This window comes from Pituophis catenifer, unplaced genomic scaffold (assembly GCF_029215685.1).
Source record: "Pituophis catenifer annectens isolate HBS135680 unplaced genomic scaffold, rPitCat1.0.hap2 SCAF_2, whole genome shotgun sequence".
Classification (NCBI taxonomy): Eukaryota; Metazoa; Chordata; class Lepidosauria; order Squamata; family Colubridae; genus Pituophis; species Pituophis catenifer.
The window spans coordinates 24009302-24036174 of NW_027256882.1; the positions used below are offsets into that span (position 1 = coordinate 24009302).

The following is a 26873-nucleotide window of genomic DNA, read 5'->3' on the forward strand; positions in this document are numbered from 1 at the left end:
GTCCTTTGTCTCTGAATGTTCTGCCGTGTGCCGCCATCTTGGTGAAGATCTCCAAGGATGAAAATGGAAGAAGAAGGAACTCTTAGTTGTCTGCCAGGAGAACCGTCCAAACCAGCCGGAGAAATCCTTCACGGAGTTATTGTAGATTGCAAGACCAGAGTGGACTTCAGAGGACCAGGCAAATCTCTGGATGGAGATACAGGAAGATCATTTGGACAGGCCATCCTACCTCAGGTGAAGGGAGAATCAGAAGAGGATCTAACCCAGCACTGGGAAGTCCAATGGAAGACATTGTTGAGGACAATGGAGTCCTCTCACTCGGGCTGGGGAATGACCCATTTCCCAGAGGACCCTTCCTTGTGGGAAGACGCCAAGACCTTCCTGGGCTCCTTTGAGCAAGTGGCCAAGGCCTGTCACTGGCCCAGGGAGCAATGGGTAACCTGGCTCTTGCCCGCCCTCAATGGAGAAGCCAGGCAGGCCTTCGATAAGCTGGAAGCTGAAGACCGAGAGGATTATGGGAAAGTGAAGACGGCCATCTTGCGAGGGGATGCTCTGAGCAGAGAGAAGATTCGCCGGCGCTTCCGGCAGTTTGGCTACTGGCAGGCCGACGGGCCAAGGGCCGTCTATGCCCAGCTACGGGACCTCTGTCGCCAGTGGCTGAAGACCGAGAAGAACAGCAAAGAACAGATTGTGGAATTGCTAGTCTTGGAACAATTTCTGGCTATCCTTCCCCCGGAAATGCAGAGCTGGGTGTGTGAATGCGGCATGGAGACCTGTGCCGAGGCCGTGGCCCTGGTGGAGGATTTCCTCTTAAGGCAGCGAGAGGCTCCGAGGAAGGAAAAGCAGGTGAGTTGAACCTGTGGGCTGTGCTCTTCCACAAAACTGTGGGGTCTGCAAAGAGATGCTTCGGCTTTGAAGCAGGACAAGAGTTCGGATTTTGCATTTTCTATCAATGCACTCAGTCGTAGTACAAACCAAGTGGCGGTGTTTATGTATTGGTATATTTAAAAATATAGCCATTTAAAGTCTTGAACCAAGCCATCTTTTCATCAGCATCAAATGCAGATTGAAAGATAGTCCCCATTTACCAACTGGAGACTTGGTTGTTAAGTGAAGCCGTCACTAAATGAAACCACAAGTGAGATTGCAATCCGATTTTAGCTTTCCTTTCTTTGATAGACCTGTGAAGGTGATCCATGCAAGGATTGGTCATAAAAAAAATTTAGATACTATTGCAACTGCAAACAGTCACTAAAGAAGACAGTGGGTAAACAAGGATTACTTGTAATTTGGAACCACTGTGAATTTAGATTCTGACTGCAGGGCCTTCAAGTCTGTAATAAACATGGACAACTTGTGGTCTTTTCTGACGTGTTGGATTATTTCTCCCGTCATCCTTGACTCCTGGCCAGGACATTCTGGCTTTTGCTCCCAAATACTGGAGTTAGGAATGCTAGTATTGGGGATCTGATATGGATTTATGACAGGGTGGATAAAAATCAATGATTTTTTTTAAAAAATAAAAAAAATCAGATTTTTTTTTATTTAAATCGGATTTTTTTTATTTTTATCAAATTTATTTTAATAAAAAACTTTTGGGGTAAAAATATCGTAAGATAGTTTTCTATTTAAGATACATCAATAATTTAGTTTATTCAGCATGAAATGGAGCTTAGTTATGTAGCATGAGGCTGTATATTCTGCAACACTGGGACTATCGGTGAGTCAACAGTGGGTCAAAGGAGTAGCAGAGATGACAGTTGCTCGAGTTGATTTAAATCAAGCCTTTTTACTAGTGATTTAAATCATGATTTAAATTGTGATTTAAATCAACTGGATTTAAATCAAATCCACCCTGATTTATGATGTGATAAATGGCATTCTGATTTTACTGAGCCTCAGTGAATTTGATGTAATTGATTTAATGTTTTTATCTTTTGCCACCCAGAGAAAGCTGGGCAGCCATATAAATTGGAGAGAGAGAGAGGGAGGGAGGGAGTCGGGAGGGAGTCTGGATGATGGCAGCTGAGTTCCCACATCTGGAGGGTGCCAAATTCCGATCCTGCTTTTTCTGAAGGCAACTAGTTTTCTTCTTTTTCCTTGAAGACGTTTCGCTTCTCATTCATCCTGTCAGAATTGAAGAAGCTTCTTGGATAAGTAGTGAAACATCTTCAAGGAAAAACAAGAAAGCTCAGTTGTCTTTTGGAAAAAAAACACCTTTGGGACAACCATGACTTGGATGACTGAGAATCTCCATAGACATCCAGACTGATGGTCCATAAAATCCCAAAGGGTTGTTTGCACAGCTAATCCTCCCTTACTGACCACTCACTCAGAGACTTCCAAAGCTACAGCAACGCTGAATAAGGAATCTTACAATCGGTGTAGCTTTTGTAGTGTTCCCATGGTCATGTGATCTCAATTCTGGCACTTGGCAACCAGCGCTTATTTACAATGCTCACGGTATCCCACAGTCAGATGACTGACATTTATAATCTTCTCTGTTGGGTTCCCACAAGCAAAGTTACTGGGGAAGCCAAGAGGAAGTCGCAAGTCATGTTCACATCGCACTTAATAACCATAGGTGATTTGCTTAATGACCATAGACCAGTGATGGCGAACATTTTTTGGCACCGAGTGCCAAAAAGGGAGCATGTGCGCTCGTCTGGGCCACAACCCGGAAGAGGAGCTGCCCAGGGCGCATGCGTGCGACTGAAAATGAACTTCCGGTTTCAGTTACTGAACTTCCGGTTTCAGCCAGCTACCCTTCCGGGTTTCTGGCGAGCATGCGCACGTGATGATCAGCTGGCTGGTGCGCATGCTCACGCAGGAAAACGGAAGACCAGCACTTCTATGGGGATTTTGCAATATCCTTCCCCTGGAGTGGGGAGGGAATGGGGATTTTGCAGTATCCTTCCCCCGGAGTGGGATGGGAATGGAGATTTTGCAGTATCCTTCCCCCGGAGTGGGATGGGAATGGAGATTTTGCAGTATCCTTCCCCTGCCACGCCCACCAAGCCACACCTACCAAGCCACACCATGCCCACCAAGCCACGCCCACGGAACTGATAGTAAAAAAATTTGAATTCCCCCAGTGCAGCTGATGCTGTGGAGAGCGTGTAGCCAAATGCGACAGGGAGCGGTAATGTTTGAGCATTCCGAACCCATAAAAATGTCAGAAAACAAAAAAAATAAATAAATGCCGGTACCGGTAAGCGAATGACTTACTCTGCAAAATAAATGCCTTCTATTTCATATTTAAAATATTGATTTCTGAATTTGGGGTAAGAAAAGTTGGGGGAGAGCATTCTATACATGGGGAGGGGAGTGTCTTATACATGGAAAAATACGGGATCTACGACCCTTTAAAGGAGCTATGTCTTTTCCTGGAAAAGCAACAACCTTAATACATGTAGATCCATGAACTAAGCTTTTGCAGAATTTCACCTGATCTTCCAAAGAAGATCTCTAGGGTTCAGCAAACACCTCCTTTCTAGTTTCTAGTTTGGTGGAGTTCCAAGTACCAAGCATGGAAAAGGATCAGATTGTACTATTTAATGCCATCTGTGACTTGTTTCTTTTTTTATGGATCTCATAGGACATCTTGGAGGAAGCCCAGGCTGTTTACTCCTGGACTCCGGCTGAGCCCGGACAGAGATCCCTCTATGTCGAATCAACGCTGGAAGGCAGTGATGGACAGGCCACTTTGTTAGGTAAGGAGGATGCTGTGTTAGGTAAAGAGGATCCCAGTTCTCCGATCTATGGAGGGTCGTTAGCACTCTGTGATTCCTTCTCTCCCGTAAGAAAGCTGGAGAACTTCTCTTTTCCTGAAAATCACTGTTCTGACCTAGGCTTCCTGATATCGTAAAAAGCACATAATTAGTCCCCAAACCCCCCTTTTTTTTTTTTAATGGCTGAATTCCTTTCATTCACAGCACGTGCTGAATCACCAAGAGTTTATAAATAGTCCAACAGAAGTCTGCCACAGTCCTTCGGATAAGGCTGGTAAACACCCACCTTTATCTTCTTTGACACGCTGCCAAAGACCTAATTGGTAATTATCTTAGCAAGGCCACATGGAAACACAGAGTCAAAAATGGAGCTTCAAAGTACAAACCGACACCATCTACAATGTTGCTTCCTGCAAAGTGCCCACGTGCCTTTGCTCTTCCTTTATGTCTTATGGGAGGGGTCAATCATCTCCAACCCTTACTCCCGAGTCGTCCCTTTTGTTTTAACTGTTCTTGCCTTCTGGCAGCTCTGCACATGTGCACACTGGGAACAGGCTCCTCCTGTTCCTCTGCCTCTTTGATGTCTGACTCTGGAGGCTCTGGAGGCAGCACATACCTCCCAGATGGCCCTGGCCCCATATCTGCCTCCTACACAGAGCCCTCATCCAAGCTTTCCCCAGACCTTGATCTTCATTGTATCCCTCTGTTAATGCAGTTTAGGATTGCATTGGCTTTTTTGACTGTTGCTGCACACTGCTGGCTTATATTTAATTGGTTGTCCACTAAGACTCCAAGATTCTTCTCTGGGTTCCCCACGGTGCCTATTTAATTTGCACCCAGGCTCAGCATTCAGGAGGTGCAGTGTTTGCAATTCTTCTGTGACCTCATTTGCTTTCCCCATTCCCAAAGCAAACTTGCAGAAAGGCTCCCTTTTACAGGTTTCCCTCCATTTATGACCTCAATCAGACCAGCAAGCAAGCAAACCAGTTGTTAAGTGAATCATGACCTCTTTTTTTTTTTTTTTTGCTACGGTTGTTAAAATAAATCACTGCAATTACCAGTAAGTATCTTAATTAATTAATTTAATTTAATATCTCAGGGGCTGCCACAAAGAAGAGGGAGTCAAGCTATTCTACAAAGCACCTGAGGACAGGACAAGAAGCAATGGGTGGAAACTAATCAAGGAGAGAAGCAACTTAGAACTAAGGAGAAATTTCCTGACAGTGAGAACAATTAATCAGTGGAACAAGTTGCCTCCAGAAGTTGTGAATGCTCCAACACTGGAAGTTTTTAAGAAGATGTTGGATAACCATTTGCCTGAAATGGTATAGGATTTCTTGCCTAAGCAGGGGGTTGGACTAGAAGACCTCCAATGTCCCTTCCAACTCTGTTATTATATTATACACTGCTCAAAAAAATAAAGGGAATACAAGCAGAAGACATCTGAATGAAATGAAATAGCCTTATTAAATACTTTGTTCATTACATACAGTAGTTTTGTGTTCCCTTTAGTTGTTTGAGCAGTGTTATAAAATACTGTATGTAAAGAACAAAGTATTTAATAAGGCTATTTCATTCATTCAGATCTCGGATGTCTTCTGCTTGTGTTCCCTTTATTTTTTTGAGCAGTATATTATAAGTGAATCGTAGTTGTTAAGCAAGTCTGGCTTAACCACATTGACTTTACTTGTTGGAAGCTGGCTGGAAAGGTCACAAAACTTAGACTTAAGACTAACTTTATTGTCACATTAAATGTACCCTAATCAGCATACATTAAAATGAAATTTTATTGCACACATCTCTCAAAAGGGCCACCACTTCCAATATACACTACATACATACATGACAGAATAAATAAATAAATACAAAATTATCCATATACCCACAGGTATTATATAACACAGAGAAACAACACAGTCTAGTTTGGATGTACACTTGTACACGCAAGCGAAACGAATCTTGCGAGTTTACCAGACGGAGGGCATAGGGAACAAAGCTGTTACAGAATCTGGTAGTCCTGCTAGAAATACTTTGAAATCTCCTCCCAACTGAAGCAGACTATAAAAGTGGGTGTGAAAGTGGGTGTAAAAGGGGTCAAATGGTGATCATGTGATCCCTGGATTCTGCAACCATCCTAGATCCATACTGGTTGTCAAGCGATTGGATTTTGATCACGTGACTGTGGGAGTGCTGCGATGGACATAAGTGTGAGGGCTGGTTGTAAGAAGCTAACGTGGAATAAACCGGAGACCGGGGGTGTCAACCTCAAGGCCACCTTTGAGAGAAAATGAATCCATTTCTCATGAGAGAGACCCTGGGACTTCAAGGAATAAATACACAAGTCCTCCAAGCAAACCATTGTAGAGATACTGTGTGGGAACTAAAAAGGACATCTAGTCTAGCTCTTTGGCAAAGTCAGTTGCCTGCTGCTACAGGTTTCCTAAGAGACAGTATCATTAATGACAGTCCCAAAGGTGTTTTTTCAAGAGGCATCTGGACTTTCTTTTTTTTTTTTAAAAGATGTTTCGCTTCTCGTTCCAGAAGCTTCTTCAGCTCTGATTGAATTCCATTCCCCACCATCCAGTCAGAGTTGAAGAAGCTTCCTGGATGAGAAGCGAAACTTCTTCAAAGAAAAAAAACCAGCTGCCTCTTGAAAAAAAGCACCTTTGGGACAACCATGACCTGGATGACTGAGAATTTCCATAGATGTGATGTGATGTATTGTATTGTATTGTATTGTATTGTATTGTATTGTATTGTATTGTATTGTATTGTATTGTATTGTATTGTATTAGAATAGAATAGAAAAGAAAAGAAAAGAAAAGAAAAGAAAAGAAAAGAAAAAAAGAATAGAACAGTTGGAAGGGACCTTGGAGATCTTCTAGTCCAACCCCCTGCTTAGGCAGGAAACCCTACACCACTTCAGACAAATGGTTATCCAATCTCTTCTGAAAAATTTCCAGTGTTGGAGAATTCACAACTTCTGCAGGCAAGTTGTTCCACTGATTAATTGTTCTCACTGTCAGGAAATTTCTCCTTAGTTCTAAGTTGCTTCTCTCCTTGATTAGTTTCCACTAATCATTAACGGTATTTGTGTCCGTAGCTCATAGCCAAGGTGGCGCAGTGGTTAGAGTGCAGCACTGCAGACTACTTCAGCTGACTGCTAGCTGCAGTTTGGCAGTTCGATTCCTGACCCGCTCAAGGTTGACTCAGCCTTCTATCCTTCCGAGGTGGGTAAAATGAGGACCCAGATTGTTGGGAGCAATATGCTGACTTTGTAAAGCTTAGAGAGGGCTGTAACAAGCACTATGAAGCGGTATATAAGTCTAAGTGCTATTGCTATCATAGGCATTACTCAATGGCCATTCTGAGCTTAGATTAACAGGACAGGTGAGGTCAACAGATTCTTCTTCTTAAGGACTGAAATACTTGTCTACCATTAGAAATGTAGAAATTCACTCATATATCTGTATTGCTTTTTTGTCATCTGCAGAAAGTCCACTGTTACCCCAAAGTGATGTCTCTTGGCTGGGAGAGAAAAACAAGACATTTTTTCAGAGTTCAGAAGAAGGAACACCTCTAGGTAAATGGACATCTGCCTTCTTTAGCAATTTTGAATTGCTGTGAGATTTAAAAAAGTGAGTTGGGGGTTTTGTTCACGTTAGAGTCGGATGCCCCTGAATATGTATGTAAAATTATAGATTTTGTAACCCCTCGTAATTTGAAATCTCATGGTTATGCAAGAAGCCATGTGGCAGGAGATTAAATGCAGACCAAAATAGGATGTTAGAAAAATAATAAAACTCATAATAAAACTCTTCGTTAAACACTGCCACGGGTATTATGATACGCTCTAAGATGCAGAATATAAAATGAGATTAGACTGATTCATGGAAGATACGTTTATTAGTAATTCACAACCAGAATCAATGTTTAACTTAGGTAAGAAAATTTGAGCTGGGTTTAATCAATCAGGAAAGGTGTGAATTCCTGTGAATTCCCACTAGACTCTGGGTCTTAAAAATCCTTCTTTATCACTCCTTTTCTTAAAGCAGGGACTACTTGAAAAACTAAGCAGGCTCACAATAGGAAAAAAAACCTGACAGAATATTCTAATCACTCTGAAAATCCTGTATTTTTTTGTCTTGGGATTGGAGTTTGGAGTTAAGCAGGATTGCTCATGGATGGGAGACCACCAAGAAATCACAGGTCTGCTGATTAGATTGGAAAATTAAAAGAGTTTTGGATATGTCCATGAAATCCCCAGGAATCAAAAAGAGGTTTTGCCTATACACATTGTCTCCTTAGAACTAAATGTAGAATGGTCTTGGGGAATTGAATATTTCTGATTTAATATTTAGTGATACATACACATACATACATACATAATATGGTACATACATACACATTTTGAACGTCATTCTGTTACAAGGTGAAACACTAAATGTTAAATCAGAAATGTTCAATTTACTGGGACCATTCTCTATTTAGTTCTAAGGAGTCTTATGTATGTAAGGAAATCATGGCAGTTATTCAGTTAGTTATATGGTTGTTAAGTGAATCTGACGTCCTCCTCTGATGGTCAGTAACTGAACTGTTGTAAGTCAAGAACTACTTGTATTTCATTTTGGTGTCTCTCTCCCTGCTCCAGAAAGTGTCTCCAAGAAGGAAGATGGAGATGAAACACGTAAAGGGTTAGAAAGAGCCAGATGTGAAGCTCTGAGAGAAATCGCCTGGAATCCGGATAGTTCACAGATGCAGGAAGTTGATCAGGCCGGAGAAAAGGATAAATCTCTGTCAGATCGGACCACTGATGTGGACGAGATCTCAGTTCCTCAGGAAAAGCAGCGGAAGAAGAGGAAAAACCGGTGCCTCGTTGTTATCCCAGAGGAGAGACCCAGTAAAAACTCAGCTTTCGGGAAGGGGGTCCCCCTCCATCCAAGACTCCATAGCCGAGAACTGCCCCATAAATGCTCGGACTGCGGCAAGGGCTTCGGTCACAAAGCGAACCTTACGTCGCACCAGAGAGTCCACCGGCTGGAGAAGCTCTACGACTGCTCCAACTGCGGCAAGACTTTCCTTCGCAAGTCCATCTTGGATATGCACCTCAGGATGCACACGGGTCAGAAGCCCTTCAGCTGCTCCGACTGCGGCCTAAGCTTAAGCGCCCATTCGAGTCTCGTCAGGCATCAGCGGATCCACACCCGGGAGAAACCCTACAAGTGTTCCGAGTGCGAGAAAAGCTTCAGTCAGAACTCGGACCTGATCCGGCATCAGCGGCTTCACACGGGGGTAAAACCCTATCAGTGCCCTGAATGCGGGAAGAGCTTCAGTCGGGGTGACTGCCTGGCTACCCATCAGAAAATCCACGCGGGGAAAGAGCAAGGCGGGAATCAGACGGTAGCAAAGGCTTTTGTGATCAATCAAGTCCTCTTCAGCGCTTGAGAATTTTTCACAGGGGGCGGCAAACCCAGTGGTGGTATTTAGCTGGTTCTATCCGGTTCGGGCAAACCGGTAGGGGTGACTGCGGGATGCCCCCCCCAGCCGCACGGACGTCATGACGTCCCATTTTTCCACTTTTTCGAGGCTCTGCGTGTGTGCAGAGGGCCTTGCGCATGCACGGAGACGGGCAAACCCCAAGCGACGCTCACAAAAGCAAGAGGCGATGCCCAAATCTTTTTCAAAATAAAAGGGACACGGTTTTTCAGGAGCATGAGGTGGGGTTGGGGAGCACATTCCTAAATTGGCAGGACTGGGACAGCGCCTTGAATATGATATCGTTTAAATCTGAGGGCAGTTGTTTTTTTCTCTCATCAAAGAATCCCCTGAGAAATAACAAGTCGAACTTTTTTTTTTTTTTTTTTAAGACAGTGAGCGAATGCAGCTCCCACTTCTCCATCTTAATAAAGTTGTGTAAATGCTTGGATGGTAATAAAAAAGACTTTTCAGAGAAATCTTGCTCGTCGTAGCCAATGTATGCTTGTGCAGTAGAAGGCTGGCCTGGCCTGGAAACATGTGTGTCAGTGTTTCTCAACCTTAGCAACTTTAAGATGCGTGGACTTCAACTCCCAGAATTCCTCAGCCAGTAAAGCTCGATCACATAGTTTGGTAGCGGAGCATGGATATTCAGCTAGTAAATTTAATAAATCTAGAGTAAGCTAGCAGTGTGCTGGCTGTGTGTATGTGTGTGTGTACAAAGTACACAGCATGTACGTTACGTTGCAACAGAAATTCTAGGTATTTCTTGTAAACTTGCCAGCCAGCCACCGATGGCCCACTTTTACTTCCTGCCGTTCTTTCTGTGCAACAGACCGCAAGTCTGTTGTGGCCACAGACAATAAGTCTTCGGGGGCTGGTTAAAGCAGGGGCTTTCCCCTAAGGATTTTTTTAAGGTCTCCATTTGCCTGGTTATACTTCCGCAAACTACAATATGAGTTTTCCCCAAATCTGCTGCTACTCCTCCTGTACTTCCTTTTACTCATATATCTTACCATGACTAGCTATTACATCTCTTGTTTATTTATTTACTTATGAATGAAATCTAGCAATGCACTCAACAATACAGGTACTCCTCGACTTGCAACAGTTCATTTAGTGACCGTTCGAAGTTACAACAGCACTGAAAAAATGGATTTATTAGTGTTTTTCACACTTCTTTGCAGCATCCCCACGGACATGTGGTTCACATTTGGATGCTTGACAACTGACTAACCTTTATGACGGTTGCAGTGTCCCAGATTCATACAATCCCCTTTTGTGACCTCCTGACAAGCAAACAGGGAAGCCAGGTTCACTTAACAACTAGGTTACTAATTTAAGGACTGCAGGGATTCACCTAATAAATTAACAAATTTTACGAAAGTCGTAAAATGGGGAAAAACTCACTTAACAAATTACATCACTCTCTCAGCAGCAGCAGCTTTCCAGACTCCTTCAAACTGTATAAAAGTACCAGTAGAAGACCTCCAAGGTTCCAGCTTATTCTGTTCCTATTCCTATTCTATTTACTTTTATAAATCCTTAATTAAGGCCACACCTGGAATACTGCATCCAGTTTTGCTCCCAACATTACAAAGATGTTGAGACTTTGGAAAAAGTGCAGAAAAGAGCAACTAGGATGATTAAAGACCTGGAGACTAAAACATCTGAAGAACGGTTGTGGGAATTGGGTATGGCCAATCTAGAGAGAAGAAGGACTAGTGGGGACACGATAGCTGTATTCCAATATTTATGGGGCTTTCACGAAGAGGAGGGAGATCAATTTATTTTCCAAAGCACCAGAAGTCAGGACAAAAAGCAATGGGTGGAAACTAATCGAGTGTTGTCCCCAATTCGGGTCAGAGCCTGGTGCCGAAGCCAATGATGGACGCCAGACACAAGGTGCAGGTTTTCTTACTGCTTTTTATTGGAGTACTCCAAGGAAAAGGGCTCCTGGCCAAAATGCCAAGAACCAAGAACAAAGGATTAAGAAAGATTTATTTATTTATTTATTTATTATTAAATTTATATCCCGCCCTTCTCCCCAAAGGGACTCAGGGCGGTGAACAGCCGAGAATTAAAATAACATACAATATAAAAGTTAAAATAATTAAAAATAAATTAAACAGCCGCCCCAATTTAAAACCCCTAGCAATACAATTAAAAAACTAACCCATAAAACCTATTCAGGCCAGGCCGGCTTGCTGAAATAAAAACGTCTTCAGGGCCTTACGGAAAGTGCGGAGATCCGGAATCAGCCGTATTCCGGGAGGTAGCTCGTTCCAGAGGGCGGGTGCGCATTTTCACTAAAAGAAAAGGTGGGACAAGGCGAGATAATAAGAAATATCATCTAATAAACATTTTAATAATAATTCTACAATTTGTTCTATTGGTCTCTAGCTGTCCCTATTCCTAAGCCCATGATGGCGAACCTATGGCACGTGTGCCACAGGTGGCACGTGGAGCCATATCAGTGGGCACGTGAGCGTTGCCCTAGCTCAGCTCCAGAGGGTCTATGGGGGTGTGGGGAAGGCCAAGAAAGCCTCTGGAGCCTGGGCAGGGTGAAAAACGGGCCTACCGGGCGCATTGGGCCCACCATGCTATCACGTACCAAAAGTGAGGGGAGTGGGGGGGATCACACACGCATGCACAGGGGGGGCGTGGCGCATTGAATTATGTGTGTGGGCACGCACACACATGACCCCTCCATACTCCCCCCGTTTTTGGCACACAACGGCAAAAAGGTTAGCCATCACTGTCCTAAGCCTTGGCTAATGAATGCCCCAAGAGTTCTCTAATACACATTTTATTGGCTGCAGGCCATCTGTATTCCTAATTTTTAGCTGAGGCCTGCAAGTTGTCTAACTTGTTACTTTTATCAGCTTTCTAACTACCCAGAATTGTTACAAGATTTACACATGGCATATTTCCGGTAGATAAGCATTCTTTGTTCTTGCCAGACACACTCCGCAATTACAGGCTTCCTGATTTACTTTCAAGTGTGTGTCATGACCTGGCTTTATTTTAGCATGCAGGCCATCAAAGGGGCTTCTCTCCATCAAAGGAGAGAAGCAATACAATAATATGTATAACAGATAAAGAAATATATACAAGGGAACCACAAATATATGTAAAGATGGGGAGGGGAAAATGGTGAATTTTAAAAGAAGACCGATATGAAACTATTGTAAAATGGAAATTTATGTTTTGTGTGTGTTTCTGTTCTTGTTTTTTAAAGAAAAAATAATTATTATTTTTTTTAAAAAAGAGAGAGAAGCAACCAGGAATTAAGGAGTGAGAACAATTAACCAATGGCGTGAGTTGCCTCCAGAAGTTGTGGGTGCTCCATCATTGGAGACTTTCAAAGAGAGTAGACAGCCAACTCTCAGGGCTTCCTGCTTGACCAGGGGATTGGACTAGACTAGAAGACCTCCAAGGTCCCTTCCAGCTGTAATCTGATGGTAAATGTTGAATTCCTGAGCCAGCACAATGGCCCCTTTAATGACTTGTGGACTTCAACTCCCAGAATTCCTGAACCAGTGTGGCTCATAAGCATGGCTGGCTCAGGAATTCTGGGAGTTGAAGTCCACAAGTCATTAAAGGGGCCATCGTTCCCCACCCCTATTGCTCTATATGGCTTCTCTCCTTGACACCGTCCCCCCAAGTCCCCGCTTCTGAAGGAAAAGCGCCTTCTTTTGCGGCGGCTCCGCTCCGTTTCCTGAGGGCTGCAGAGCTCCAAACCCCTCCCTTCTCCTCCCACCCCCCTCCGGGCTCAAGCGCGGGGTGGGGGAGGAGGGCGACCGCCATGATCCCAAGCCCGTCCACGCTTCTCCCGGGAAAAGGGGCGGGTTTGAAGGGCATGAAAAGCAGACGAGTTCGGCTGCCTAGAATAGACGGCGGCGGTTTGTATATGTGTGTGTGTTTCTATGTCTGTGGGGCGCCGGGGGGCGGGGGCTGGGGAGCGAGCGCGCGCACACCCTCGGGGAAAAAGAGAGAGAAGGACCTTTTCCTGTTTCTCCGCGCGGAGCCGGAGGGCTAAGGCGCGCGCGCCAGGTGACAGCCGAGGGAGGGAGGGAAGGAGGAAGGAAGAGCCGCCCCGGGAAGAGCCTAGAGAAGTAACACCCCCCCCCGACTTCCCCCATTCCACCCTGTTCATATATTATACACCATTCGCGTTCGGGTCCGACGAGCCCGTCCGGCTGGTCCCGGCTCTGACCCGTTGCAACCCGTCCGGTCTCCCTCGACCCGCTCGCTGCCCGGTTCTTGGACGGTTCTTGGGACGGCCCTTCCCACCCACAAGTGTCCGCTGTGAGTGCGACGGCCGTCGGGTCCAAACAGGAGGGGATCCGCTGGGAGGGAAAGAATTAGGATGGGCGTTGGAAGGCTGCAATTGCATGCCTGCACACGTGTAAGTGCATGCCTTGGTGAGGCCGCACCTGGAACACAGGCAGTCCTCGAACTTACAACGGTTCGTTTAGTGACCGTCCAAAGTTAGAAAAAGCGCTGTAAAAAGTGACTTCCCTACCCCCACCCCACCCTTACGGGCCATTGCAGCGTTTCCCATGCTCAAGGGATTGACATTTGCATGCTTGACACAAGTGACTTGCCTGTATGACGGTTGCAGTGTCCCGGGGCTCATGTGATCCCCTTCTGACAAGCCAAGTCAGTGGAGAAGCCAGATTCGCTTCAGCGCCCTGTTACTAATTTTAACGACGGCAGTGATTCACTTAACAGCGGTGGCAAGATAGGTGGTAAAATGGGGCAAAAACTCACTGAGCGAATGCCTCGCTTAGCAGCATAAATTCCAGGTTATAAGTTGAGGACTCTCTGTACTGCATTCTGTTTTGGTCCCCAGATTACAAATGAAGAATAGTATAGGGATAGGGATAGGGATAGGGATGATAGGGATAGGTAAGGGTAGGGTAGGGTAGGGTAGGGTAGGGTAGGATAGGATAGGATTCTTTATTGGCCAAGTGTTATTGGAAACACAAGGAATTTGTCTTTGGTGCGTACGCTCTCGGTGTACATAAAAGAAAAGATACGTTCGTGAAGAATCATAAGGTACAACACTTAATGATAGTCATAGGGAACAAATAAGCAATCAAATCATATTAGGAAACAGTCAATATAAATCATAAGGATACCAGCAACAAGGTTACAGTCATACAGTCATAAGTGGAAGGAGATGGGTGATAGGAACAATGAGAAGATTAACAGTAGTGCAGACTTAGTAAATAGTTTGACAGTGTTGAGGGAATTATTTGTTTAGCAGAGTGATGGCGTTCGGGAAAAAAACTGTTGTTGTGTCTAGTTGTTCCGGTGTGCAGTGCTCTATGGTGTGGTTTTGAGGGTAGGAGTTGAAACAGTTTATGTCCAGGATGCGAGGGGTCTGTAAATATTTTTTATTTAAATATTTTTTATTTAAATATGTGAAGACTTTGGAAAAAGTGCAAAGAAGAACAACTAAGATAATAATAAAAAAAGGCCTGGAGACTAAAACATAGGAAGAACGGTTTGTAGGATTTGGGTTTGGCTAGTCTAAAGAAAAAAAGGACTGGGGGAGACGGACAGACGGACATGATTCTAGTATCTGAAGGGCTGTCACAAAGAAGAGAGGGTCAACTTATTTTACCATTAATAATGGTAAGATGGCAGCACTAAGTCTTCAGTGCTCCTGTTGAGGCTTTTTGGCACCTCTTGTGATAATCCATGGTGTGTTTAACTAAGTTTGCTCAATTCACTACCATATAGATCGCATGCGAACTTTAGGAGAGTTTGCAAATCACTCCCTATTAAGCCCAATATCAGTTGAGATGATCTGCAAACACCGTTTTTTTGCATCAGGATGGTCTAACCAGCCTTTTTTGTCTTCGTATCTGAAATATGCAAAGTGGCTCATTTACCTGAGCTACCTAGGCTAGCATCCCCAACCTTAGTTTTCTGCCATAGAGGAGTTTACAATGGCAGCTGGGATCTTCTTAATAGAAGAGAATTCTTTATTGGCCGAGCGACAAGGAATTTGTCTCCGGTGCAAAAGCTCTCAGTGTACATACAAGCAACCATTGATAAATCAGGATCATAATAATAAAATAATGGCTGCCTCCTCAGCATGTACTGCAGAGGAAACAAGTTGGGAGGAGGGAGGAAATCATCTTCTTTTTGGATGGATTTTTATCTTACCTTTTCCCCAAAAGCTCAAAAAGTTTGCCTTTTGTTGTATTGCCAAAATGTGCTTGTGAGGTAGGCTGAACTGAAGGAGTTGCCCCAAACCGTCCAATTTTGATGGCTAAAAATGAACCTGAACTTCGCTCTTCCTATTCCCCAGATCAACTTTCCCCAACAGGTACCCCTGTTGGACTTCAACTCCCATGATCCTTATCCAGCAATGTGGCATTTTAAGTGCTCCCGGCAGAGCATTCTGGGAGTTGAAATCTCTCACAGATAGCAGAAGATTAAGAGAAAAACTGCTTTTATTCTCAGAAGATGCTATTAGACTAACTCCACCAAGGCTCTGAGCATTGCAGACAGGTTTCCTCTCTGTGGAATGATGCTTTCTTTCACTCCCTTTGGATGACATTTTTATTCTGAATTTGTATAGAAAACCCCTGTATCTCTTTTGAGATAGGAAAACAGTGTCACAGGAAAAAAACGAGAGAGAGTTTTTCCACGGGGCATGCTGGAGGATTATCCAGCAACGTGGTTTTTGTTTTGAATGTACTGTCATTTTATTGTTCCAATTTTAACACAATTGCAAACTGCCAGGAGCCAGCTGAAGCTAGCAGTACATAAAATAAACAAGGAAAATACTGGACTACCAATATAACTTTTAAGCCACGAGCTTAAGACATATGGCTGTTTAAACGGCCTAGCCTGGACTGATGGGGTCTACTGTTTTAAATTGGTTTTAAATTGGTTTTAATTTGTTTTAATATGTTTTAATGTGTATTTATTGGGATTGTTTCGCTGACGTGAGCCGCCCTGAGTCCTTTGGAGAGAGGGCGGCATATAAGTCCAATAAATAATAATAATGATAATGATAATGATAATGATAATAATAACAATCCTCCTTCTAAAAATGTGTCATCGAAACAATGGATCACATCTTAAAAGTGCTTAGTATTGATAAATGTACAGTAATGAAGGTGGACTGCCTTGAACTCCTGAAGAAGTGAGATATAAATGAAATAAAACACGAATGTTGTCTATGGAGATTCTCAGTCATCCAGATCATGGTTGTCCCAAAGGTCCTTTTTTTTCAAGAGGCAACTAGACTTTCTGGTTTTTCTTTGAAGATGTTTCGCTTCTCATCCAAGAAGCTTCTTTAGTTCGAGTAAAGAAACAAAGAAACCAGTTGCCTCTTGAAAAAGCACCTTTGGGACAAGTAAGTGTTATTTGAAGTTCTTAATATGTGTTATTTGAAGTTCTGTGAGTTCTCCACTGCTGGAAGTTTTTAAAAAGAGGCTATAGTATACAGGATCTGGACTGGAGGATGGTTTGACTGATTTTCGTCTCCGTTACAGAGGGTTGGCTTGACATGCTGGTTGGGGAATTCTGGGAGTTGAAGTCCACATACCTTAAAATTGCGGAGGTTGAGAAACACTGGTTTACACGATCTTAGTGGCCCCTTCCAACTCCACAATTCAACCATTCTACCTTTTTCCATCATGAACGATAGAAAAATAAAACAAGTCAGTTTGCAAATGATTCTTATTATAGACTTCATTCTAACAATCTAACTTTCCACTCCATCATCTAGGTTGCAGTGGCGTATACACAAAGCTTAAAAATAAATCCAGTCAACCTTGGTGGGAGGTGAAGCATTCAGGAGTCCAGCTGAAAGACGATTGGGAACTGCAGCCCAACCGCATTTCAGGAATCGGCAAAAGAACACAAAATGGTAATGATCAGATTCACCTGGCTTCTCTTTTAAGCTTCAGTCCTAACTTTTAACATTGAGTATCAGTCTTTGTTTATTCAAGGCACCACGCAGAATCTCCCTCTTCCCGTTTTCTCCCCCACGACAATCTTGTGAGGTAGGCTAGGTTGAACGTGAGTGGCCCAGAGTCCCGTCTCCCCCCGAGCATCTGGGGCTGTGGTGGCGCAGTGGTTAGAATCCAGGACTGCAGGCTACTTCTGCTGACTGCCAGCTGCCTGCAATTTGGCAACTCGAATCTCACCAGGCTCAAAGCTGACTCAGCCTTCCATCCTTCCGAGGTCGGTAAAATGAAGATGTCAGCACTTCAAGCTGCATTTACTCTAGTGCTGACATAAGAAGGAGAGGCGGAGGCGTCTGGAAAGGGACGTTTGACTTTTCACCTACTTATTTTCCCTGGAGATAATATCCCCTAGGAGATGGGATGGGAGGGGGGAAATTCCTTGAGCTGGGGCAGTAGATTAGGGGTAGAGTGACTTGGAAGATGGCCAATGAGTGCAGGGGAGTGGGGAACGGAAAGGGAGGGTTTTGGGTCTGGAAGTCAGTGTTGGCTGCAATTGGAGTCGGATTCAGAATGTCGTGCTTAATAAATGGGAGTTTTACTTCAAAGATTTTGTTTGAAATGCAATTTATTTGAGACGACCTCGAAACCTGACAGAGGACCCAGATTGTTGGGGACAATAGGCTGACTCTGTAAACCGCTTAAAGAGACCTGTGAAGCGGTATATTCAGTGGTGGGATTCAGGCAGTTCTCACTACTTTGGGAGAACCGGTTGTTAACTTTCTGAGCAGTTTGACAAACTAATTGTTGGAAGAAATCATTAGGGCAGAGAATCGGTTGTTAAATTACTTGAATCCCACCACTGGGTATACACCATACTTTTTGGAGTATAAGACACACCTTTTTCCCCCCTAAAAGAGGGTGGAAATGTTGGTGCGTCTTATACACCGAATACAGCCATTTTTGGCGTCCCGAAACCCTGCCAAAAACAGGCCCGTTTTTTGCAAAAATAGGGCCTGCAGAGGGTTTGGGAGGCCTGCAGAGTGCTCCTGGGGGCTGGGGAGGGCAAAAATGTGACGCGTGGGGGATTTGGGAGGCCAAAAATGGGCCCGTTTTTCGCAAAAACAAGGACGTTTTTGCCCTCCCCAGTCCCCAGGAGCACTCTGCAGGCCTCCCAAACCCTCTGCATGCCCCGTTTTTGTGAAAAACGGGACGCACAGAGGGTTTGGGAGGCCTGCAGAGTGCTCCTGGGGGCCGGGAAGGGCAAAACTTTTTTTTTTTTTTTTTAATTTGATTTCTCCGGAGACTCAGGGCGGCTTACAATGCGTTAAGCAATAGCCTTCATACTTTTGTATATTTATACAAAGTCAGCTTATTGCCCCCACAAACTGGGTCCTCATTTAACGTACCTTAGAAAGGATGGAAAGCTGAGTCAACCTTGAGCCTGCTAAGATTCGAACCTACAGAAATTGCAGGCAGCTGTGTTAATAACAGGGTGCATTAAACCACTGTACTACCAAGGCTCCTTGTTTTCTTGTTTACCTCTTCGAAATCTTGGTGCGTCTTATACTCCGGTGTGTCTTATAGTCCGAAAAATATGGTAAATATAAATGCTAATGCTAAATGCTAATCTGTAGCCGAGATGGAAAGTAAAGTTGGGTTTTCCCTGTCCTAATCTGATCTCTCAGTTGTTGCCACCCAGTGGCAAATCTGAAAATATCTACCTGGTTTTTTTTTGTTTTTTTGTTTTTGTTTTTTTATGCTAAATAGGTTCTTAACTCAACTTTGCTGGCTGAATTTGGGCAGTTTTGCGGGAGTTTCTCATTGATTTCTTCTGCGATCTCTTTTCACGTCCCACAGCTCTGGATTCCCAGGGGCCCCCATCCAATAGCTGGATCCGACCTGGCTTCACTTCCACGCTCTAAACCGCCCCCCAAAACTTCTGCTCACTCGTTCCAATTACAGGTAGTCCTCGATCTACCTGTTAACGATCACAAAATTGAGCCCAAAATGTATATTGCTAAGCGAGAAATTTGTCTAGTGGGTTCTGCCCCCACGTTATGACTTTTCTTGCCACATTTGTTAAGTGAATAATTGTGGCGGTTCAATTAGTCACACGGTTGTTAAGTGAATCTGGCTTCCCCGTTGACTTTGCTTGTCAGAAGGTGGACAAACGGGATAATGTGATCCCGGGACACTGCAAGTGTCATAAATGTGAGTCAGTGGCTAAAGCATCCAAATGTAAATCAGGTGACTCTGGAGAAGCTACCATGGTCCTAAGTGTGAAAAATGGTCATAAAGTCACTTTTTGCAGTGCCATTGTAATTAAATGAACCGTTGTAAGTCGAGGACTACCTATACGTCACCAAATCATCGCATCCTCCCCTGTGTCTTTTGCAGCCCCCAGTGGCCAAAAATCATAGGGTAAATTTAGCCTGGTCCCAAAACTAAGTTGCCCGATTCCGCGTTTAAGTGGAGGGTGCAAGGCAGGTTGAGGTCTTTAGATCTGGCTGAATTTCTCTGTCATTGTAGGAGTCCAGAAGTCCAGATTGCTCCAACGCCACCCAGTCTTTCTGGGACTCTGAATTGGGGCTGCTGCGTGTCATCGTCAAAGAGGAAGATGACAGCGAAGAGGCCCTTCCGTCAGGTAAAGAGGAATAACACAATTTGGGGTGGGAGAACCGAGGGGTCTTGAATGTCCCTGAAATTCCTTTCTAGGCCAGGCTTAGCTTGGCTCCCTTGTGGGTTTCTGTTCTGCCCCAGCTACGGACCCCAAAGAACGCAGCACACATAAAGTCTGTTCAAACCTTAGTTTACTAAATAAACCAGTCTTTTACAACAACGGCTGTTAATTAACTGCATTAACAGCCGCCAAGAATTCGAAGACTAATAACTGAAAGCTTACTATGGTTGGCAGAATGCCCAGCAGCAATTTGCAGGAAGCTGATAAGATAAGCAAGACAAGACAGGAAGGTATGTGAACTAAGTTGTTCCCTGCAAATTGCTTCAGTCAGCGGTCCTCCTTAAATAGACTAAGGGAGTGGCCAATTAGCCCCAAGCCTTACTCTCGAGGAGACCTCCTCCTGAGGAGCCACTCCTGCCTTTTGGCAGCTATGTGCGCCCATGCATTGAGAAGAGGCTCCTCCTCTCCGTTCTCTTCACTTAAGGGAGCTTCTGGGGGTTCTGAAGGCCCTGGCTGAATCTCCACCTCTGGCACCACATCTTTTCCAGCCTCCTCATTGTCTGACTCGAGTGCCAGCTGCACAGGCTGCTGGCGCAGCACCACACCAGCCTCCTCGCTGTCTGAATCAGCTACAATCCGCACAGGCTGTGTACGGGCCACAACAGTTCCGTGGTCCATTTCCCTTGATAACACAATGCAGACATCCCTAATGCATTCAATTGGAATTTTAGACTTTCGCCAAAGTGATTAGAAAGTTGTTTACCTAATTATTTTTAATTATGCTTAACACCGTTCAGGAAAAGATGAACCTGAAATGTTTTACATTCATTTTTTTTCATTTTTTTCCTCCTGAAGAAGACTGGATGGCAAGATCAGCCACAGAGGGAGGTTTCCTCCCTGAAAGCTTCACTTCACAGCATCAGCTGAAACGTTCACCAGGAAGTTCTCAAGACAATAATTTTCCTCCAGTGGAAGTGGGTGAGTGTAATATCTACCCTCTTGTGAGGATATCCAAGAGATCAGCTCTCTATCCCGGGGAACTCATTCTCATGTCCAAGTTCGAAAAATTAGCTCTGGAGCCTGCAAGATTCAACAGAAAAAGCCAAGCAGAGTAGTATAAAAATAGAAATAATAGAAACAGAAATAATAGAAATGGGGTGGGATGGGATGAGATGAGATAGTTGGAAGGGACCTTGGAGGTCTTCTAGTCCAACCCCCTACTTAGGCAGGAAACCCTATGCCAGTGATGGCGAATCTTTTTTATGTCGGGTGCCAAAAGTGCGTGATTGTGCGTGTGTGTCCACACCCCTAATGCAATGGCCCCCCTGCGCAGGAATGTGCGACCCCCCCCCGCGCTCCCCCACCTTCCGCGCATGCGCGCAAACCCCCCGCGCCCCATTTTGGGCCTAGCAGGACTCCCTGAAGCCTCCAGAGGCCAGAGCCTTGGTGGTGCAGCAGACTAAAGTGCTGTTAAGTAACACCCGCTGCCTGCAATTACTGCAAGTTCAAATCTCACCAGCTCAAGGTTGACTCAGCCTTCCATCCTTCCGAGGTAGGTAAAATGAGGACCCGGATTGTGGGGGCAATAAGCTGACTTTGTACAAAAAAGAACACCGCTTTGGGGGGGGGGCAAGAGCCCTACTAAGCAGGTATATACAAAAGTATGAAGGCCATTGCTTAATGCATTGTAAGCCGCCCTGAGTCTCCGGAGAAGGGCGGCATATAAATCGAATTAATAAATAATAATAAAATAAAATAAAATAAAATAAAATAAAATAAAATAAAATAAAATAAAATAAAATAAAATAATAAAATAAAATAAAATAAAATAAAATAAAATAAAATAAAATAAAATAATAAATAAAATAAAATAATAAAATAATAAAATAAAATAAAATAAAATAATAAAATAAAATAAAATAAAATAAAATAATAAAATAAAATAAAATAAAATAAAATAAAATAAAATAAAATAAAATAAAATAAAATAAAATAAAATAATAAAATAAATGACCCGTTTCCAGACTTCTGGTAGACCTGTTTTTCGCCCTCCACAGGCTCTGGAGGCTTTCCTGGAGCTTCCAGGAGGGCAAAAACGGCCTCTCGGAGGCCTTCCGGAAGCTGAAAATGGCCCATTTCTGGACTTCCGGTAGGCCTGTTTTTCGCCCTCCCAGAGCCTCTACGTGAGCCCTGTACTTACCTGGCATCTAAAACAGGCCACATGGAGACTCCTGGGAGGGGAGGGGTGGCATGGGCATGCGCATACATCTCCCGCATGCGTGGCAGAGACTCAAAAATCAGTTGGCTGGCAGAAGGCCCGCGCATATGCGCGGCGGAGCTGATCTAGGGTGACGGCTCGCGTGCCTACAGAAATGGCTCCGCGTGCCACTTGTGGCACACCTGCCATAGGTTCACCATCACGGCCCTATGCCATATTCAGCAATAATAGTTGGATTCTTCCAATCGTGGCCTGGATTGTATCTTGGATTAAGACCAGTGTGGTTTGTTCTCGACTCAGAATGGCTGTGAAACTGATCACGGTGTGGGATGAGGTGCCTACAGTGCCTACAGTTCCAGCCATCAAATCTTTGCTTGAGAGTTTCTGTGAAGGGGAGTTCATATACAGGTAGTCCTCGACATATGACTGTTGTCAACTTGCAAAGCTTTCAAGTTGCCATGAGCAGGAGGGAGGGAGAACTGATAGAGCTGATTGATTTCCCTAGCTGAAGTGCATTCCATACATTCTTCCTGACTGCAATCAGAAGGAGGGTGTTGGATTTCACAGCCAGCCAAAGTGGTTAATTGGAGAATGTGATTTATGACATGGCTAGAGAGGAGGGGTGAGACAGGGTCATAGGGGAACGTAAATCTACGTGGGATTAGTTCTAACTGCATCCGAATATTGCCGAAATGGTGCTCCTAATAAATGACTGTATTTCTTTTGAAGTTCGGCTCATGGCTCATTAATTAATTAGGGCATCTTTCGGAAACTTCACAACTGTAATGGAGCCTGACCATTATGGTCATATGTTATAACAGTCATGACAAACCCAATATTATTACCTTTCTTGCAATGGTTGTTAAACAAATGATTGGCTGTAGAGTGACTGTAACAGTCATTAAGCAAAACACCATAGTCGTTAAGCAAACCAACAGTTCACTATAGGCGCAGTTTTGCCAAAAACTGGGAGTGTGGACTGTAAATGCGGCCGTGTCACCGATTGCCCGAAATTTGACCCTGTGACTGTGGAGGGGGACCCAACTGTCAGAACTTTGAATCCAGGTCCTAATTCCCTTTTTTAGGTTGGTTGTAACTCAAGGACTACCATAGAGGAAATGGCCTTGAAGGACAGAAGGAGGAGGAGGAGGAGGAGGCAGTGGTCAGATAAGAGGGACATGAGCCCCTGGCCAAGAAAGTAATTTGAGAAAACGTTTCGGGCAAGCCCCTCCCTAGTTCTTAAAAAGATAAAAGGCGGGAGAGGGAAGCCCACTCAAGACTTGCCAGATTATGTTATTGAGTGCTCCCTGAGCTTGGTTGTTTTCTCTAGACGTTTCATTACCCAGCTAGGTAACATCATCAGTGCTTCAAGGATTTAACAGATGAACAGAGTTGGAAGGGAATGGATCTAGGTCATTAGTTCAACACCCCCCTCCCCTGCCCAAGCAAGAGATCCTACACCATTTCTGACAAATGGCAGTCCGATCTCTTCTTGAAAGCCTCCAGTGATGAAGCCCCCACAACTTCTGAAGGCAACTTCTGTTCCATTGGTTGATTGCTCTCCCTGTCAGAAAATTTCTCCTTATTTCCAGGTTGAACCTCTCCTTGTTCAGTTTCCATCCATTATTCCTTGTCTGGCCTTCAGGTGCTTGGAAAATAGCTTGACCCCCTTCCTGTCTGTGGCAGCCCCTCAAATATTGGAACACTGTTATGTCTCCCCTGATCCTTCTCTTCACTAGACTAGCCGTGCCCAGTTCCTGCAACCGTTCATCGTATGTTTTAGCTTCCAGTCCCCTAATCATCCTGGTTGCTCTTCTCTGCACTTTTTCTAGAGTTTCAACATCTTTTTCATAGTGTGGTGATCAAAACTGGATGTAGTACTCTAGGTGTGGACTTACTAAGGCTTAGTTTATAGAGCGGTGTTAGTACCTCACTTGATCCTGATTGTATCCCTCTGTTAATGCAATTTAGGATTGCATTAGGATGATGAAAACAAAACATCTGCAAGAAAACCACCAACCTCAGAGGCACCAAGGGCCCCTCATTTCAATCCTGAGCTACAAATATTGTCCTTTATTGAATTCTGTTACTTTAACAGTAATCCTGGCCTGTAGGGGGTTGGCTTTTTAATCCGGTTATCTGACAGGGCCTAAAACCCAACCCTTTTCCAGACTCCTTTTTTTTTTTTCTCCTGCAGAAAACATCCAGATTAAGGAGGAGCCCGCAGAGGTGTCTGTAACGGTACTCGAGCATCCGAACACCGAAGGGACGAGTGCGAATAAGTGTGCCCTGTGTGGGAAGACCTTCAGTTGCAAGTCGGACCTCACCAGGCACCAGAGGACTCACACGGGCGAGAAGCCCTTCCGATGTTTCGAATGCGGGAAAAGCTTCAGTCGCGGCGATTATCTGATTTTGCATCAAAAGCTTCACCGGGGGGAGAAGCCGTACAAGTGCTCGGAGTGCGGCAAGGGCTTCTACCGAAGCACCCGGCTGATTTCCCATAAAAGGGTCCACCTGGCCGAGAAACTGTACAAGTGTTTTCGTTGCGGCAAGAGCTTCGGCGACGAGGCCAAGCTCGCCCAACACAAACAGGCCAAGCACACGAACGAGAGGCCGCACACCTGTGCTGAGTGCGGCAAGAGCTTCCGTCGGAGCACCCACCTCACCAGGCACCAGAAGATTCACACCCGCAAAGCCCGGTATCGCTGCCTGCAGTGTGAGAAGACCTTCACTTGTCGAAAGCATCTCCTGTCCCACGAACGGACTCACACGGGGGACAAACCGTACAAATGCCTGGATTGCGGCAAGAGGTTCAGTTTCAGCGGGAACCTCGCCTCGCACCTGAGAATGCACACAGGGGAGAAGCCCTACCTGTGCCTCGAGTGCGGGAAGAGTTTCAGCCGGAGCGCACACCTCACTTTACACCAGAGGACCCACACCGGGGAGAAGCCGTACACCTGCCTGGAGTGCGGGAGAGCCTTCAGCCAGAGCAGCAACCTCACGTCGCATCAGCGCATCCACACCGGGGAGAAGCCGTACGAGTGTCCCGTCTGCGGGAAACAGTTCTCGCGCGGCGACTCGCTGGTCTCACATCAGAGGATCCACGCCGCGGAAATCATCTGATCCGGGGTTTAAAGGGCATTTGGCGCAACGGGAGACCACTCTGCAATGAGCTTCAACTGCGAAGGAGGAAAAAAATGGGAAAGAGAGCTGACTCTCGTTTCATGTCAAATAATGTTTCAGAAGCTTCTTCGTTGTCATCTTTGGAGGTTGTGGTTTTCCCAAAGATGCTTTTGTCCAAAAGACAACTGGACTTTCTTGGTGGTTTTTTTTTTTTTCCTCCTTGAAAACGTTTCGCTTCTCATCCAAGAAGCTTCAGAACGGAAATTCTTCAAAATTGAATCTTCTTGGATGAGAAGCGAAACGTTTCCAAGGGGGAAAAAAACAACAAGGAAGTCCAGTTGCCGTTTGGAAAAGCACCATTGAGACCTCTTCATTTGTTACATACATGGACGAACAGAATTAGATAACTATAGTCAAGGATAGTGTGTTATATGTTATAGAGAAGGGGTGTCAAACTCGAGGCCCAGGGGCCAGATCCGGGCCGCGGGGTACTTAGATCTGGAAACAGCAAAGAATTGGCCCGTGATGCCTTTGCCAACAAAAACGGTGCCTGCAGCCCTCCCGAGCTCCATTTTTGCTGCTAGAGGGTTGCAGGACGCTGTCGCAGCCGAAAATGGAGCTCGCGAGGGCCGTGGGCAGCCTCCCGAGCCCCGTTTACACTGGCAGAAGGTTGCAGGAAGCCGTCGCAGCTGAAAATGGAGCTCGGGAGCCCATTTTTGCTGACAAGAGCGCTCAGGCCACCACAGGCACCCCTGACACAAGTGATGTCGAGCTGGCCACGCACCCCCTGCCCCCACCCCGAGATCAAACACAACCCTGATGCGGCCCTCAATGAAATCAAGTTTGACACCCCTGTTATAGAGGTATATAAGTATCTAAGCAATGACCTGCTGGATTGGACCATCTTCTTCGCCCAAGGAAGCCCTCAGGTCTCCCAGAAGATGGCCTTCAGAGGCAGCCATCCTGCCATCAAGACCAAGAGCCTTCCTTCGTTCAGTCGGTGATTTAACTCTCCTTCTCATGGATGCTCTGAAGTAGAGCACCCTGAGAAGGAGCATTCTATCTTAACGAACAAATGTATCTATCAATCTGCCGTCTGTTGAAATGTTATCGTAAGAACCTAAACTGTGCCCTGCTGGATTGAGATCCCTGGCCCATCTGATCTCACAGCTTGTTCTCCCAGTTGGTCCACGAAAACACCCAATGTCAGTGCTGGGACGCACTGGGTGAACCACCACTGATCTTCATGATGGCCTTCTAAGAGCCATAATCCACAGGGACTAGGTAGGTAGGAGACTGTTATGCCCCAAATCTCTTCGAACCCAGAGAGATTCCATAGTATCCATATTTTCTCTCTCTCTCTCTCTTTTTTTTTGGGGGGGTGGGTAAGTCAAAAGCTTGTTGGTTGTACAAGGGGCGGGGGGCATGCTATATTTTTTGGTCTCTTCCTACCAGGTTGTATGTCATATATCTATGGCAACCGATGAGACTGGCTCATCGGCCCACAAGCCATTTTGCAGTCCTAGGCAGTGGTGGGATTCAGCTGGTTCAGGCAAACTGGTAGTCAAATTGCTGGCTGGCTCTGCCCCTCCCCTCCTCTTCCAGGAGTCCCCACGCACCCCATTTTAGCTCCCAGGTAACTGCAGAAAGGCCGCCTAGGCCCAAAACGGGGTGCGGGGGGGTGTGCCCCCCCGCATCCCATTTTT

The 26873-nt window shown here is 45.0% G+C and overlaps 1 protein-coding gene across 1 annotated transcript; it reads left to right on the top strand.

Moving 5' to 3' along the window:
* LOC139310006 (zinc finger protein 420-like) lies at positions 1 to 26582 on the top strand. Its single transcript, XM_070934184.1, has 9 exons — positions 1 to 846; positions 3599 to 3713; positions 7225 to 7314; positions 8383 to 9158; positions 15535 to 15596; positions 17067 to 17106; positions 19676 to 19790; positions 20682 to 20804; positions 24242 to 26582. Exons 1-9 carry the CDS (start codon positions 58 to 60, stop codon positions 25165 to 25167), a joined length of 3036 nt encoding a protein of 1011 aa, XP_070790285.1. The 5' UTR covers positions 1 to 57; the 3' UTR covers positions 25168 to 26582.
* Positions 26583 to 26873: the final 291 nt, after the last annotated feature.